A 14,414-nucleotide genomic window follows, 5' to 3' on the forward strand; every position below is an offset into this window, starting at 1 on the left:
TCTGCATATCATTCTGAGGGGAGCTGAGAACTCCCCGGTCCTGCAGCCGGCCAGCGTTCCAGACAGGCGTAAAAGCAGCAGTGTGCTTTCCTGTTCTGATCGGACCCCCCCAAACCCCCGCCACAAGGCCCGTCTGTTCATCAGCAACCGCAGGACGCTACGGGCGCTCAGTGCAGTTACTCATACCCTCTCAGACACTGTACTGGATGTTTTCTGCTTTATAACACTGCAGCACACAAATAGCCTACATTCACTGTGCCCATACAGAATACATTAATAACATTCGCTTAGGAAGAGCCAGTATAATCGTCTGTACGTCACTGACATACAAGCCAATCAGTCAACGTGTTGGTTAAGCGTCAGTCAGTCAGTCAGTGGTGCTGAGCACGTCCTACATGTCAGCATGTGAAACGCCAGACAAGGTACCGGTCAATCAGTCTGTGCACGTCAGTTAACGTGGGGACCACCAGTCAGGTTGTGTGTCAGTTAATCAGTGTGTGTGTTGGTCTGCGTGTCAGGCACGAGTATGTGTGTGCATCAAGCAGTGTCAGTAAGTCAGTCAGTGTGCCAGTCAGTCAGTGTGCAGGGGGCATGTTTCCATGGTGACTGGCAGTGTTCTTACCTGCAGAGCTGCCGTTTGCCCCGCCAACCAGGTTGAGTTGGATGGTCTTGTCAGAGTCATGCTTCCCCTGCCCAAGCACCATCCAAGACTCCAGCCCTTCTGAGTCTGAGTCCGAGTCAGAGTCCGAGCCCTTTGAGTGGTCGCTCAGCACTGCTGGTGAAGAGGTGGTGTGCGTGTGAGGCTGCCCCCTGCTGGCTGGAGGCAGGCGCTGAAATGTAGTGCCCTTGGCCACACAGACCCCGTCCTCCTCATCCGAGCTGTCCGACACGGTGATGATCTCGGGGTCCGAGTCAATGACGATGACCCCCTTTGGGGGCTGTTCCGTCAGCTCCCGCTGCCGCCCTTCCTCCTGCTCCTCCTCCTCCTCCTTGTGTTTCTCTGGACAGCAGGAGTAATGCACCTGGCTGTAGAGCTGGAACTCCAACTCGCTCTCCACCTCCGAGCAGCTGGAGTCCTGGGTCTCCTGGTACAGCTCATCCTCGTAGTCCTCCCTCTCCTCGTACCCCCCAAACATGCTGAAGGGCCCCCGGGTCTCCTGAGGAGGCATTCATCATCATCATCATCAGCATCACGACACCATAAATTAAACAATAGTGATGAAAGCTTGCTTAAAGAATGCACAAGGCCCACTGGTGCATAATGTGCACATCACTGTAGACTAAGCCCTGCTTCCATTTCATGAGTGTTTCCAAAGTATCAGCTACAAGAGAAAACTGTGTTTTAAAAAAGATCAACTCTACACACGGCTGAACAGGTTTGGGGGCAGCGAGTTTGCACCTTTCATTGTCACTATGATTTAAATTTATTCCTCCCAGATTCAGTCACACGGAGGCAGCAATTGCTTCAGGTTACAGAGGACAAAGAGTCAATCCACAAACACCCAAGTACGCGATTTCAGAAACGGTACCGACTGTCAAAATGAGGTCATGGAAAAACATCTGCGGTCCCAGCGAGAGCAGGGTGCCGAACATCAGACGCAGACAGAGCTCTGGGTAAGAGCTCACTGGCTCGTTGAGCAGAGCGTCTCTGTGACGACCTCAGGAGATGAACGACTCCACGGCTCTCTATGAGGGACCCAAAACGGTCACAAGCCAGCAACAGGGGAACAGCACATGGGGGGAGAGAAATGAGGAAGGGAAAACTAAACGGCCTGGCCGGGATCCCGAATGTAGGCGTTTATTCACGCCTCGTATCCCTGCCACGCTGAGAGTACCGGCAGCACCGGCCTGGTCTGAGGCACATAAAAAACACAACAACTTCGCAGCTCACGTCAGCATTTCCATTCAAACAATTTGGGGACTAAGTTAAATGCAGAACGTCAGTCAACCTCAAACCTGGTTGAAACAGAACAATAATTTACCTGGCCGGCCAGGAGGCTATAACTGTCCAGACAACAACATGTAGTATCCGGCTCAAAGCTGTGTTCACCATGTAGCTAAAGCTAGCCAGCTAATAAGCAAGAGGATTTCAGGTCGCACTTCAATAAAACGTCACTTGAGTGCGCAAGAGTAACGTTAGTTAGCATCAGCTAGCTAACGGGCTAACTATGCTTGGCAAGCTGCATAAAATTATACGTGTAAGAAATTAACGTTTATTTGTCAATGGCCCGACAGTTATAGTTTCGACAGGCTTGACAAGAACGTGCATGCACTGTAACATGTTATATCATGAACACAAGTCACTCCAGTTAGCAGGTTAGCTAGCAAACACACATGCTGCTTACGTTCTAGTCGGTTGGCTAGTCAAACTAGCTAAACATTATATTTGTACATAATACAGCTACACTGTTATTTTGAGCTTCGCTGAGAGTTTTCCGGTGTATCCCACTTGTGTCAAACTAAGAAAGTACAGTGCTAGTACATGGACCCTGTCGTTAGCTAGCTAGTCCATGTGTATCCACGTGTTTAGCCTAATCGTACACATATTGCTGCCGGATGCAAACTATTCTGTGCACGTCATTGGTAACTTCTAGCGTTACATTCTCATATAGTTACAATTTCACACAGTAAAAACATTTACACTGAGAGCGAACAAAAAAGAAAAGAAAAAAAACTCACCTCTAATTACCAGTTTGTCAACAACTTTCCTAGCAGTACTTCCAAAACCTTAAGCCGCTGATCAAAGTTGACCGATCAAAGTGTTTCCCGGGGTTTCAGAAACTGGTGTCATAGCAGTATTTAGTTGACCAACCATACTATCTCTTTCTCGGAGTTGAGAGAGTAGTAATCGCGGTCAGACCATGGACTGTATAGGCTACAAATAGACAGGATCAGACACGATGATAATTGACGTCCGAATTCTAGAAATATTAGACCACTATGCATGGCTGTTTTATTATTAATAATAATAATAATAATAATAATAATAACAATGCAACGTAACCTATTTATCAGACGGTGTGGTAAGAACGAATTGCTGAAGGGGAAGTAGCCTATAGCAGGAGTACGAGTTGGGAGCCTGCTGATGTAGGTCATGTAGATCATTTTATATGGTGTAGCAATTCCGTTTACGTGCCTGTGTGGAGTGTGTTGTTTTGGAGTTTCTGAGGTGCTCTAGCCTATATTTCCCGTATCGGCGTTAGAATGTTTTGAGCTGGGAAGGGAAGAAAATCTGTTCTGAATGCCATCCGATTGTTGCGATGTTTCCATGCGTGTCGCGGGCAGGAAAGCCCATCACTGGAGTAAATTGTTTTATTCCAAAGGATCCATTCCCACCTCCCACCAGCAGACTTAAGCTCGATACTGGGCCGTGCTTTTGCGGGGGTTCGGTATCGGAATTAGATTCAGGCGGGAATGCGTCACTGCTCCCTGGAAATTGAGATTTAGGGTTGATTTCTTTTCTATTTATTTATCATCACTACTTCAAAAATGAGCATTCCGTCTGTATTGACTAAACTATATGAATCCGACCAGTCATGTGTTTAAAAAGCTGGTGTTAAGACTGAGGCTCGGTCGTAGGTTGCACATAGCAAGCATAAACCTGAGCTATGCACAATGACTGGGTAGAAGTGTTAATGATAGTAGACAATTTGATGCAGAGTACAGGGCTATATGAAAGGATTATTCTTTCATAAAAGGGAGCATAACTGAAGGCTTGCTTGATGGACGCATGTTACACGCAGGCTGTATAGGAAATTAATATTTAAAATTGTTCTCTGTATAAGTAGAATTTTAAAGAAAAAATAGACAGTTTAATTACAGGTATGCACAGTAAATATGAATGCAAAATAACCAGTGTTGCTCATTGTAGGCTACCGGCTGTATGTCAGTATAGTGTAGCCTGTACATATTTACACTGTAAAATATCCACTGTCAAATCAACTCTAACAGACTGGCTACATGTAGTCCTGATTGGGCTCATATGTAGTTTGTTAGACTTTAATTAACTCTGGACATTTTACTGTATGTGTGTGAAATGATTGATTGTCTCAATGACTGCATTTCACCCCAGAACTGAAAGCCAATGAGCTTGCTGTGAAAGGGTACCTTTATACTTTTAGGGTACCTTTGACCTTAAGGGTACCTATAACAATTTGCCAAACCCTCTTTCAAGGCCCAGAAGGAATTGCCCCGCCAGTTATTCTGCTTGGTGTGGTTTTATTCTTCAAAAACTGTCCTGGAGCTGACAGAATGCGTACCTGTGCTACGGATAATAGTCTGCTTTTTCTATGCTAAGCTATTTTGTGTGTAGAATTAGAATTTTATTGTTTATTTTTTTTTATTGTGGATTGAATGGCCAGAAGGCAGCATCCTCTTCCTTGTTGTAGATTTAGAGTCTATAGAGGCAGACAGGAGCAAGGTTAGAATCAGACTGTTTTCTGAGGAAATGAGTGAAACATAAAAACATTTCAAGCATAAATTAGTGGCTTAAGTGTTAGGCACAGGTCAAGAGCTGACTAACCGCTCTCTGCTCCTGCGGTCTGTAGAACACGTGTACGTCATATAGGATGAAGGGAGAGAGATAGTCTACACTAGGCCTTCACATGGAACACCCAAAAAGTCTATGGCAAATGGAACATACTGGCATAAAAATGCTATTTACATTACTTTAATACTAGCACATCCGACAGTGGGGAGAATTCCATCAGTCATAATTTATCTCTGGTCCAGTGTACTTGTTTGTTTCAGATCTGTTTATTCAGTGTATGTTTCAAATCTATTATTAAATAAATTATTGTTTTCCTCTATGTGTCAAGAAAACAGGGATTGTGCATACAGTGCTAAGATTAACTGTTCAACTGAATTTTTTGTTTCATTATTATCCAGCAACATACAATTCTGATATTTGATAGATATCCTACTGGAATTTGAAAAAGTCCCCATTTTATTCAACTTGTCTTCGTGAATGACCTTAGAACAAGTGGGGCCCGACTTGTAAGCCTGCCAGCTTTCGCACCTGTACACAGGAACACTCTCTGGAGTTGACAGGCTTTTGACCATCGGCAAGAAGTTCCATGGATCCCATAGCAAGGGGATTGGACACAGCGCGTGAAATGTAATTTTACTTCGATTTTTAAATCAGCGGGATTAAGACTGTAGATACGTTTTTTTCAATAGCCTAATAGCCAAGTGCTGTGTGTACAGTGAGGAAACGCCTTCTGAACGATGAGCTGAGTAATGGACACACACGTTCATGATAAAACTTAGATTTAGCCAGCCGTTTTAATCTATCTTTAGCCTTAATTTTAGAGTAGCTGCGTACCCTGTTCCATAATGCATAGCATTAAAAATATACACATTAGGCCTCTTGGGTAATTCTTTATCAAATCAAAAATAAGTAGCTCGCTTAACTTTGTCAGTTAAAAGCACCAGCAGCTCGCGCTGTTTCGTCCTGAAGGCACGTGCATAGTCATAGAAACTTTTCAAGTGTGAAGGGTAAATGAGCACGAGCAATTTATGCACTTGTCCCGAGTCCAGTTCAGTCCACTAGCAGTACTGTCCTACGCTGCTCTCGTTTACTGTCTGCCTGAGCGAACCTAACCATTTCAGCCTTAATGCTATTCGAGATATAATTAATTTAAAAGGTATACAACTTCGCATGTAATTTTTTAAATCTTCATGGTCTTTTTTTAAACTGTTCCGTCTGAAGAGATCTGATTGGCTGCCGTAATATTCTGTGTTTGTTTGTTTTCTCAGAGCTATAATTGTCCGTTTTCATTGCAGTGTCTCGGTCTTTCGTGTCATTATTTTCAGTTCCCCTTGGTCAGCGAGGGGTCGCAGAGCTAATTTGGCAAGTTCTTAGAAGCATTTCAAATATTAATTGTGTTATTAATATAATTAAGGATGAGACAACAAGCACCGAGTGCCATATGTACTGCTTGTTTCTTTTTCTCATTCTTTTTTCTGCAGCGATTGTTTGGACTACCCCCCATACAATCCCAATGTACGCATAAATAAATGCTCAATATAGATAAACGATATTTACAGCTGTCTTAGATTCATAAAGTCAGATCAATATAACCCATCTACAATTGCGAGGCCATGTTGTTCTTTGAAGTCCAGCTATTGAAATGTATGGTCAAGGAGAAGAAAAAGTTCCATGAATTTTGCGGAAGATGGACTTTTAATAAATTCACATTTAAGCCAAACAAATAGCAGGCATCGACTGTAATCAATTCATTAACAAAAAAACATTTTTAAAAACCATTTTCAGTTTTAAATAACATGTTTAAGCTGTACGTTTAAATGTAATGGACTGATCTAACCGTAATCCATCAACAATGCAGCTTATTTTTATTTCGCTAAACTGCAATGCCTGTTTATATAATTTCAATCAGTGTAATTTGCACATATTTTATACATATGGGGTGCATTCGATGTTAAAGTTAAATTACGTTTTAACTTTAATGCAATCTTAGTCTATCGGCCCTGTATCGATTTTTAGAATTTAACACTGCCATATAGGCAATTCTTTTTTAAAATGAGGTTTGCTCAACAATACATTTCTACACTCCATCATTTAAACGAAATTTAAATTTGGCAACAAATTGTCCTCTCTTCTGCATCTCAAAAAAAATTACGTTTGCCTATAATACCCGAATTAGTCCGTCATATCTTAAATGTTTGAAATAGAACATTGCACAATGCGAAAAGTTACGAACGTATTCCTGCAATATGTATAAACAATTACGTCTTCTCAATAATAATTTCAAATTAAAGGGAAAAAAGAGAATTAACACGCAATGAAACAATAAATAAATAAAACAAAGTAGCCTGACTATCATCTGGCGAGTGAAATTAATAAATATCCATAAATTGTAAAAGCCATTCAATTTTCTCACGCGTTTGTTGTATATGATGGCTCTGTGAATTAGATATATTTAATACTATGTATAGCATCTGCTCACTCCCTTATTTAATACGCCTTTTTTGGTAGCAATAATAATAACAGCTATGACGATAATAATAATAATAATAATATGGTCAATTATTATATAATTATTCATAATTTACATGTTATGAAAAACCATTTAGCGAACATACATTTTGCATTCAGTGCATTGCTAGCTTAACTGTAATCAGGAAAATCCACTGAAACAACAAGCGTGGACTTGTGGCAATTCAAAGCGCAGAATCTTTTTGTGAGAATGCTGTCCCTCTTAATTGTGTCATATTAAATGAGTTCATATTTGAATAATATTTTTATCAGTCTCAGTGGCTCATAAATTCAGGAACACATTTGGTTTAGAATGATGCATACTACGATTAAACTGGTATATGAAAGCAGTGGCCAAAATCTCCGTCCATATTAAACTGAAACTGCTCCGGTAAAACTTTAAACATTTTGAAGGTCAATCTGGTCTACATTTTAACGGACACGTTCCCCCGCAGAGTTAACTGTGCGCGTGTCAATCAAAGGGCATTTCATTAGCACAGATCATGTGTTCTGTAAAGGATTATTTAGGGTCAGGTTCAAGCTAACCACAATGCCCTTTGCCCTTTGACCTCTCCCCCCCAGTATCCATTCAATTAAGTTTCTTTTTTAATACTTACACAGACCCATTTGGTTGTCAGTCAATGAAATTCAAAAAACACGTTGTGAAACAATTGGTAAAATGTCCCATAGCATTTGAAGTACATTCTCAAAATAAATGAAAGTCTTAATAGATCACATGCATACCTAAGAAGCTGGAGTTAATTTGGAGTTAAAATATACCGTCAAGGCATCATTGCCTTTTTAATAAAAAATAAAAAATAAATAAAAAACTACACTATGCAAAAAAAATAAAAAATAAATAAAAAAACTACACTATGCAATGTAATATAAATGAAACACAAAGATAAGCTGTGTGATTTAATAATTCAATGAACATTTCCTGACAAATCTGATGATTGTGCAGTCTTACAAGCCAGTGGACTGGCCACATATATTGCCTTTAAAAACACACGCCGTATGAAGACATGCATTTTAATTTTCTCCTCCCAATGTTAACACTCTTGGGAGGGGAATCAGTGTTCTAGACACTCTAGGCTCTGTAAATACATTTAAGCAAGACAGTTCGATCTGAACAACAGTAGTCTAAAAATGGAAAAAAGTGCTTAAATCTTATTGGCTTGCATTAAATGTAAATACCTTTGTGGGTCTGAATAAAGTTATGATGCACTGGGTATTAGCAGCAACTACATACAGCTGGCCAAGAAAGTCTGCACTTCAACCTCATATTCATTATTTCATTCCAAATTCAATGTGACCAGCTGTGTGTAGTTGCATCATTAGTTCATGCAGATGGAAACTAACGAAAGGTCTAGAGTTAGTTTTAGAGTTGATTCTTGGTGTGGATTTTGCCTGTCGCCCCTCAGCATGAGGACCAAAGTGCCAGTGGCAGTAAAGCAGGTCATCATCGATCAGAATAAACTGATCACAGACACAACCACAAACTTTGTCAAAAAGTGGTGTGTCAAAATGAATTGTTTGGTCCATTTTTAAGAAGCAAGAACACACTGGTGAGCTCAGCAACAGTGAATGTCCTGGGTGACCACAGAAGACTACTGTAGTGGATGACTGAAGAATACTTTCAATAGTGAATAAAAACAAACAGGAAGTTAAGATGGCTGCAGTAGGCCTAGCATAGCATCACCAGGGAAGACGCCCAGTGTCTGGGGATGTATGTGAGTTACAGACTTCAGGCAGTCATTCAGTGCAAAGGATTTGAAACCAAGTACTAAATGTTACTACTTTTTTTTAAAGAGTTTGTCAATTTGTCTAATTACCTTTGGGTCCCCTGAAACTATGTATTTAAAGGACTGCAATTCCTACATAGATCACTGGACATGGATGTAAATAGTCACATTAAAACTGACAGTCTGCACTTTAAACTCAAATTCATTGTCTCATTTCTAATCAATTGTGCTGGAGTACAGAGCCAAAACAACAAAAATTCTGTCACTGTCCACAACAGAAAAATAGCTTTACTGTTTGGAAAACAGGGAAAATAATATTCTATTGGGAGTGCGTGTTCACTATGCACTTCCTTTTAAGGGACGTGTGCACAATCTACAGGATTAGATTCTGCCGAACAGTAGTAAGCATGGAGGACAACCTTCAAACATAGTCAAGGATGTCTTGTAATGCCGTGCCACACTATTGTCTGCTGCTCCACGTATGCAGCGTAAAACTCCATAGAAAGCAGAGCTGTTTATTCATAGCCATGGCTGTCTGAGGGTCAGGTCGGGTGCATCGTCCAGCAACCAGCGGAAGAGAGCGGCTCGTCTTGGGTCCATTGTACCAGCCTCCATTGTCTAAGGGGTCTGTGAACTCTGGCCCTCCTCAAATCTCATCTTATTTTCATGTTGTTATATCCGATGGTTTCTCTTTCTTGTTATTGAGGACTACGCCATGTCCACTGTGGGCAAATCACACAGAGATGATGTCTGCCATGCTCCACAGTTCCAGCTTGTTCAGCACCAAGGAGGCCCACAGCCAATCAAAGCAGAATGCGCTGTGTGCTTAAGTTGACGTCTTTAAAAAAACAGAATTCAGGACAGAAATAAATATGCTTGTTTCAATTATTTTAATTCAGCGATAGCTGAATTAACAAAAGACTGAATACAGAGTAAAGTGTCCAGTGTAAAGTCAACTCTAACAGAATAGGTAAGTGTTCAATTGGCAAGACATGTAGGCCTACTCTGTAAGAGTTGATTTAACACTGAACATTTTAATGTGACAGAGGCCAAAATGAGGGGCAGGCGCACTACAGAGTCCTTGAAAGAAATCAAAAAAGTATTTTATCCTGTATATGCCATACTGCTGGAGTTTAAACAGGCTTCTCACGTTCAGAAACCAGGATACAATCTATAACCACAGAACTGATTCAGTTCTGCCTGGATATACAATCTATAACCACAGAACTGATTCAGTTCTGCCTGGATATACAATCTATAACCACAGAACTGATTCAGTTCTGCCTGGATATACAATCTATAACCACAGAACTGATTCAGTTCTGCCTGGATATACAATCTATAACCACAGAACTGATTCAGTTCTGCCTGGATAGAATGGGCTGCAACTCATAACCCCTGCATCGTGGTCGCAACTTAATATCATAATGTGGCCAGATACCTTGCCTATTTGTATTTGGCAACTGCTATCCTCTCATTTTCATGTAAATAATTATGTACATTGTTGAGATAAAAGAAATTCAAGGCTTCCGAAACTGGCGAGAAAGACATTGGGCCAACGCAGCGTACCCGTTCAAAGGCCCACTCGGCGAACTCAGAAGTTTGTTTATATGCATGCATTAGATCGTGTCACTTCCCCCTTCTTCTCTTGTGTGGCCCCTAAACCCTCTGTACAACGAAACGCGGGGCATAGAGGAAGGATAACAAATGTGAGTGAAAGAAAGAAACAGAAAAAAGTCTGGTAAAGTGGGGCTCAGTAACAGATGTCAGACCGCGGGACTGTGTCTGGGGAAGGCGCGTGATGCCGGGGAGGAAGAAGACGCGGGCGCACAGCGCGAGCTGCTCTTTGGTTCCTTAATCGTTTCACGGTCCCCACTGAGCCCCTTTTCCACCTAAAACGTTTAGTTTCAGCTCAGTGAACACTTGCAACAGCGCAACGGGGAGCGGAAGAGTCGAATTATTTCGATCTACAACTCACCAAATGCCGCTGTAGGAGAAAAAAAAAAACTGGAAACTTTTTTGTTCTTTTTTTTCCTCTCCTTCATTTCCCTGCCAACCCCACGAACCAGCATGGAATTAGAGCATAAGCAACAGCCGTACAGGGGCGGAAGGTCAGGTAGGGGCACTCTTCATATTTTGCCTGTTTTGTGCAGATTTTTTGAAGTAAAATAAAAAAGGAACACTCAATCAAGTGTCACGTGTGAAACAAAGTGTTACAAACATTTCGCCTGAAAAGTTCGTAACTTGCATTTGAAGTTGACTTTGAAGTAGCCTAACTGTGACTTTGAAGCCTTCTCCTGTTGTGTCGCGATGCATCATAATAATACATGGCAATTGTGCAGCCTTGAGATTGCAGTGTGTCCCCCAAACGGAGGAATTGCTGTTTGTTGGCTACGACAGATTACAATGTATATTTGTGAGTCGAATAGCTCCTGCTTTGAGTTGAATTGCTCAAGTTTCTCAAATATACGATATACTTATATATTTTTCTACCTTTTACTCAGTTTAAACGAAGTTGTACTGTTAGTTTTTTATTGCTATTTATATATTTTTAAATGTTGTTATTATTTGGGAAAAAAATACTATTTTCTGATCATATACTATTTCAACGCATTTTTTCGAGTCAGTTGTGATTTTCACGTCAATAGCACGTGGATTCTAAATGATTCATGATTGAATTAGACTGCAACCAGCAGCGAATCTTAGATTAGTATCATTTTGAATTATGCTTTTAGACTGTGCCATTGTACCTATAAAACTGTAGTACTCGGTCGGCGTTTACCTAAACTCTTTTGAAGAAAATAACAGAATGTATCTTTAGTCGTATATAGGCTGCCTGTTACCCTTGATCACGTGCGCCTCCTGATATCAAAGCGCGACCCTTCGTTAGGAACGCTGTTCGTTGTAAGTGGTTGAATATTTTGTAAATTTTTCAAAGAAGGCCAACGTAGGTTACGACATCTCAACATACGTAAAAACAGATGAGAAAATCAATGGTCATTATGAGTCTACGTATCCTACATGCTGGACAGGAGAATCGATGGCCAGTAGCACGTTGTTGCTGTAAACCAACAGCAACACTGATATTTCTGCGAGTTGATGTTCAGTGATACATGTAACCTATTACTATCGTCAGTATCAACATGTTATGGTATTAAATCCATTAAATTTCCCATATTAATTTCCTACAACATTCTTTTGTTTCTCTCCTTTAAATTTGAGAAATATGAAGTACAAATTCTCGTCTTGTTTACGATAGGGCAGTTCAGTGTTTCTGAAACCGCGGCAGCAAGCACTCGCACGCACATGGTCACATCCCTCATGTCTCGCGCCATTGCGGGTTTGATTAATGTGGACTACGCATGTGAAGACATTTTGTAATCCCTAATGAAAGTAAATTATATATGATGCCATTATAAAATGCAATTTCAGCGATGAATAGCCTAATTATTTCCCTTTGAGCAATTTTCCCAAAAACTGCTCAGACTTTGTTTAAAATTGCACCAACATGACTGTAATATGGCAGATGTCTAAAAAAGATTTTGTTGTATTTATTTTTCAAGATTATGTTTTTTTTCTTGTTTCGGGATATTGTCTATAATATGAAGGCAGTTCATATAAATGTGCTCATACGAGTAGTAGCCTCAAATGCTGCACATAATTTTGCTATGAATTTAACTGAAAGTGTACATAGGATGTAATAAGTTCTCTTGTATTTATTTTTTCCCGCTAGAATAAAACCAAACCAGCGCTTTCTGTTTTTCTGAATGAAGCACATGGAAAGATATCTACAACGTAGTACTACTGCGCGCAGATCCATTCTAATCGCTCGTTCTTCGTCCTCTAAATTCAGGTTTATACGGCTGGTGTCTTGCCTTGGTTTGCTGCAACAGGTTTGTGTGCAGGTTTTGCAGAGATCCACCGAAACAGCGGGGCTTTTAATTAGAGGACATCAGAACGCGCCATTGCGCCACGCCGCCGGTAACTGCTTATCGTCTTCGCCCGGCGGAAGTTCATGCCTTTGCTTCAGGACTGGCGTAATGTTTCAGTGCGATATATTCCCACATTTATAACACGTTCAATAACAACAAAATAGCCAGTAAAAAGAAAACAGAAGCAGCAGGAAGCGTAAACATTCAAATAGAATTCATGTCGAAATATCCTTATTTTTTGGGAGCATTGTTGCCCGCCCCCCCCATTCTGTGACCTTTCATAAAATCAATGTGGCAAGCTCGTAAATGCAGACTGTCTTCCGCGCGAAGCACACGTTAAGCTGGGTTTATTATTGAGTTTGCACGCACAGCCTCTAGTCATCATGTCGACGACGGTCGGTCAGGGTCCAGCTTGTGCCCAGACCCTGCTTTTCCCAGTCCCGACAGTGATAGACAGGACCTCCTGGCTGTCCGCTTGGTCGCGCTCAGGCCATCACCTCGCGCTTTCCGTGACCCGTGAAATAATTTATAGAATTGTTTACTCCCAGGCCCTTTTCCGGCTGTCAGTTTCGCGCTTTTGTGCACGTGGGCCTCTCCGTCTCCCGCGGCCGCGCTCTGATTCTCAGTCACTGAAAAGCCCCAGACGCCGAGGTCAAAGCCCCGTCTGAAGAAAAATGAAACTACATCGTCGCGACAGACTCGTGTAAATCAGGATACAAATGATAGGCTACACATTTCCCCCTCAGTGGAAAACACGGTCTATCTTCTCGCCATTATTACTTTGCTTGAGGACTCACTAGTTTTCAGTTTAATCTGGAGTTTCTTTTAATTAACGGCTTTACACATCTATTGAGTGTATTCTACAACTGTTGCATCACATCAGAAAGAAAAAAAAAACAACAAATATTTTATTGGAATTTCAATTAAATTGAAATATTAGGTTTGCTACTCAAGTATTAATGTTAAACCAGTCGGTAGCTGGTATGTTATTTTTAAATGTATAGCATTTAAATGTGTTTAAATTAAGGAGACGTGAGTTTCTCAGTTTTATTATTCAGTAGTCGTGCAGGTCTAATAATTACCCTCCTTCGCCATAAATTCTTAACACCCATCAACTCATTCAATGGTCCCCGTAAACAGACTAAATTCGATAGTCCAAATTCTGCCCCAATTATTATGATTGATGATTCCTATAAGTTATTTTCTGAAAAACAAAAGGAACACAATATTACGTTTGTTTAAGTCTTCTATTTTCATGCGTAAAAAGTGCCCTGAGCGCGAGTGGTTGATTGACGTGTTTAGACGCTCACTTCTACGCTCACGTGTTTAGCACATGTACGTGGTTAAGCTTTTATAGGATACTTTTTTCTGAACTATATTTTGTTGGACAATTAAAACATTCAGATAGGCTTATGCGAAAGTCATATGGCGTATTTGTATGTGCATGTGCGCAATATTTAATTTTAAAATAAATCATACGCCTGCAGATGCATGCAGTAGAAGTCTCATTTTATAAATTGTCACTACGTAAATTCTTATTGAACAAAGTGAAAACAAACTTTTTTTGTATTTGGACAAGCTGGACAAGTAATTAACAATTTTACATGTCTTACAAGACTTTTTTTTCCCTGTTAAAGCAACTCGTAAGACTAAATGAAAAATAAATTGCTTTTGCGAGCATTTGTTATGCTAGATTATTTTATTTCATCCGTGAAACTCAAGACATATATTTACTTTGTT

General features: G+C 40.6%; 2 protein-coding genes across 9 annotated transcripts in view; one reads left to right on the plus strand and one right to left on the minus strand.

The window, feature by feature from the left end:
- zcchc7 (zinc finger, CCHC domain containing 7) overlaps positions 1 to 14,414 on the minus strand; it is a 51,523-nt gene that overhangs the window by 22,836 nt on the left and 14,273 nt on the right. For 2 of the 7 annotated variants that reach the window (XM_035418285.1, XM_035418284.1), the window contains exons 1-3: positions 1,983 to 2,541; positions 1,534 to 1,686; positions 623 to 1,157 (exon numbers count right to left, since the gene is read on the minus strand). In XM_035418285.1, the coding sequence (XP_035274176.1) occupies positions 623 to 1,157; positions 1,534 to 1,593 (595 nt within the window). In that variant the 5' untranslated portion in view covers positions 1,594 to 1,686; positions 1,983 to 2,541. Of the gene's footprint in view, positions 1 to 622; positions 1,158 to 1,533; positions 1,687 to 1,982; positions 2,542 to 2,679; positions 2,784 to 14,414 lie in introns of those variants that run through there. The other 5 variants (XM_035418288.1, XM_035418286.1, XM_035418289.1 and 2 more) reach the window with 5 other exon arrangements.
- LOC118227625 (paired box protein Pax-5-like) overlaps positions 10,478 to 14,414 on the plus strand; it is a 32,410-nt gene continuing 28,473 nt past the window's right edge. For both annotated transcript variants that reach the window (XM_035418292.1, XM_035418294.1), the window contains exon 1: positions 10,478 to 10,858. In XM_035418292.1, coding sequence (XP_035274183.1) covers positions 10,813 to 10,858 — 46 coding nt within the window. In that variant the 5' untranslated portion in view covers positions 10,478 to 10,812. The remainder of the gene's footprint in view (positions 10,859 to 14,414) is intronic.

This window comes from Anguilla anguilla, chromosome 5 (assembly GCF_013347855.1).
Source record: "Anguilla anguilla isolate fAngAng1 chromosome 5, fAngAng1.pri, whole genome shotgun sequence".
Taxonomy (NCBI): domain Eukaryota; kingdom Metazoa; phylum Chordata; class Actinopteri; order Anguilliformes; family Anguillidae; genus Anguilla; species Anguilla anguilla.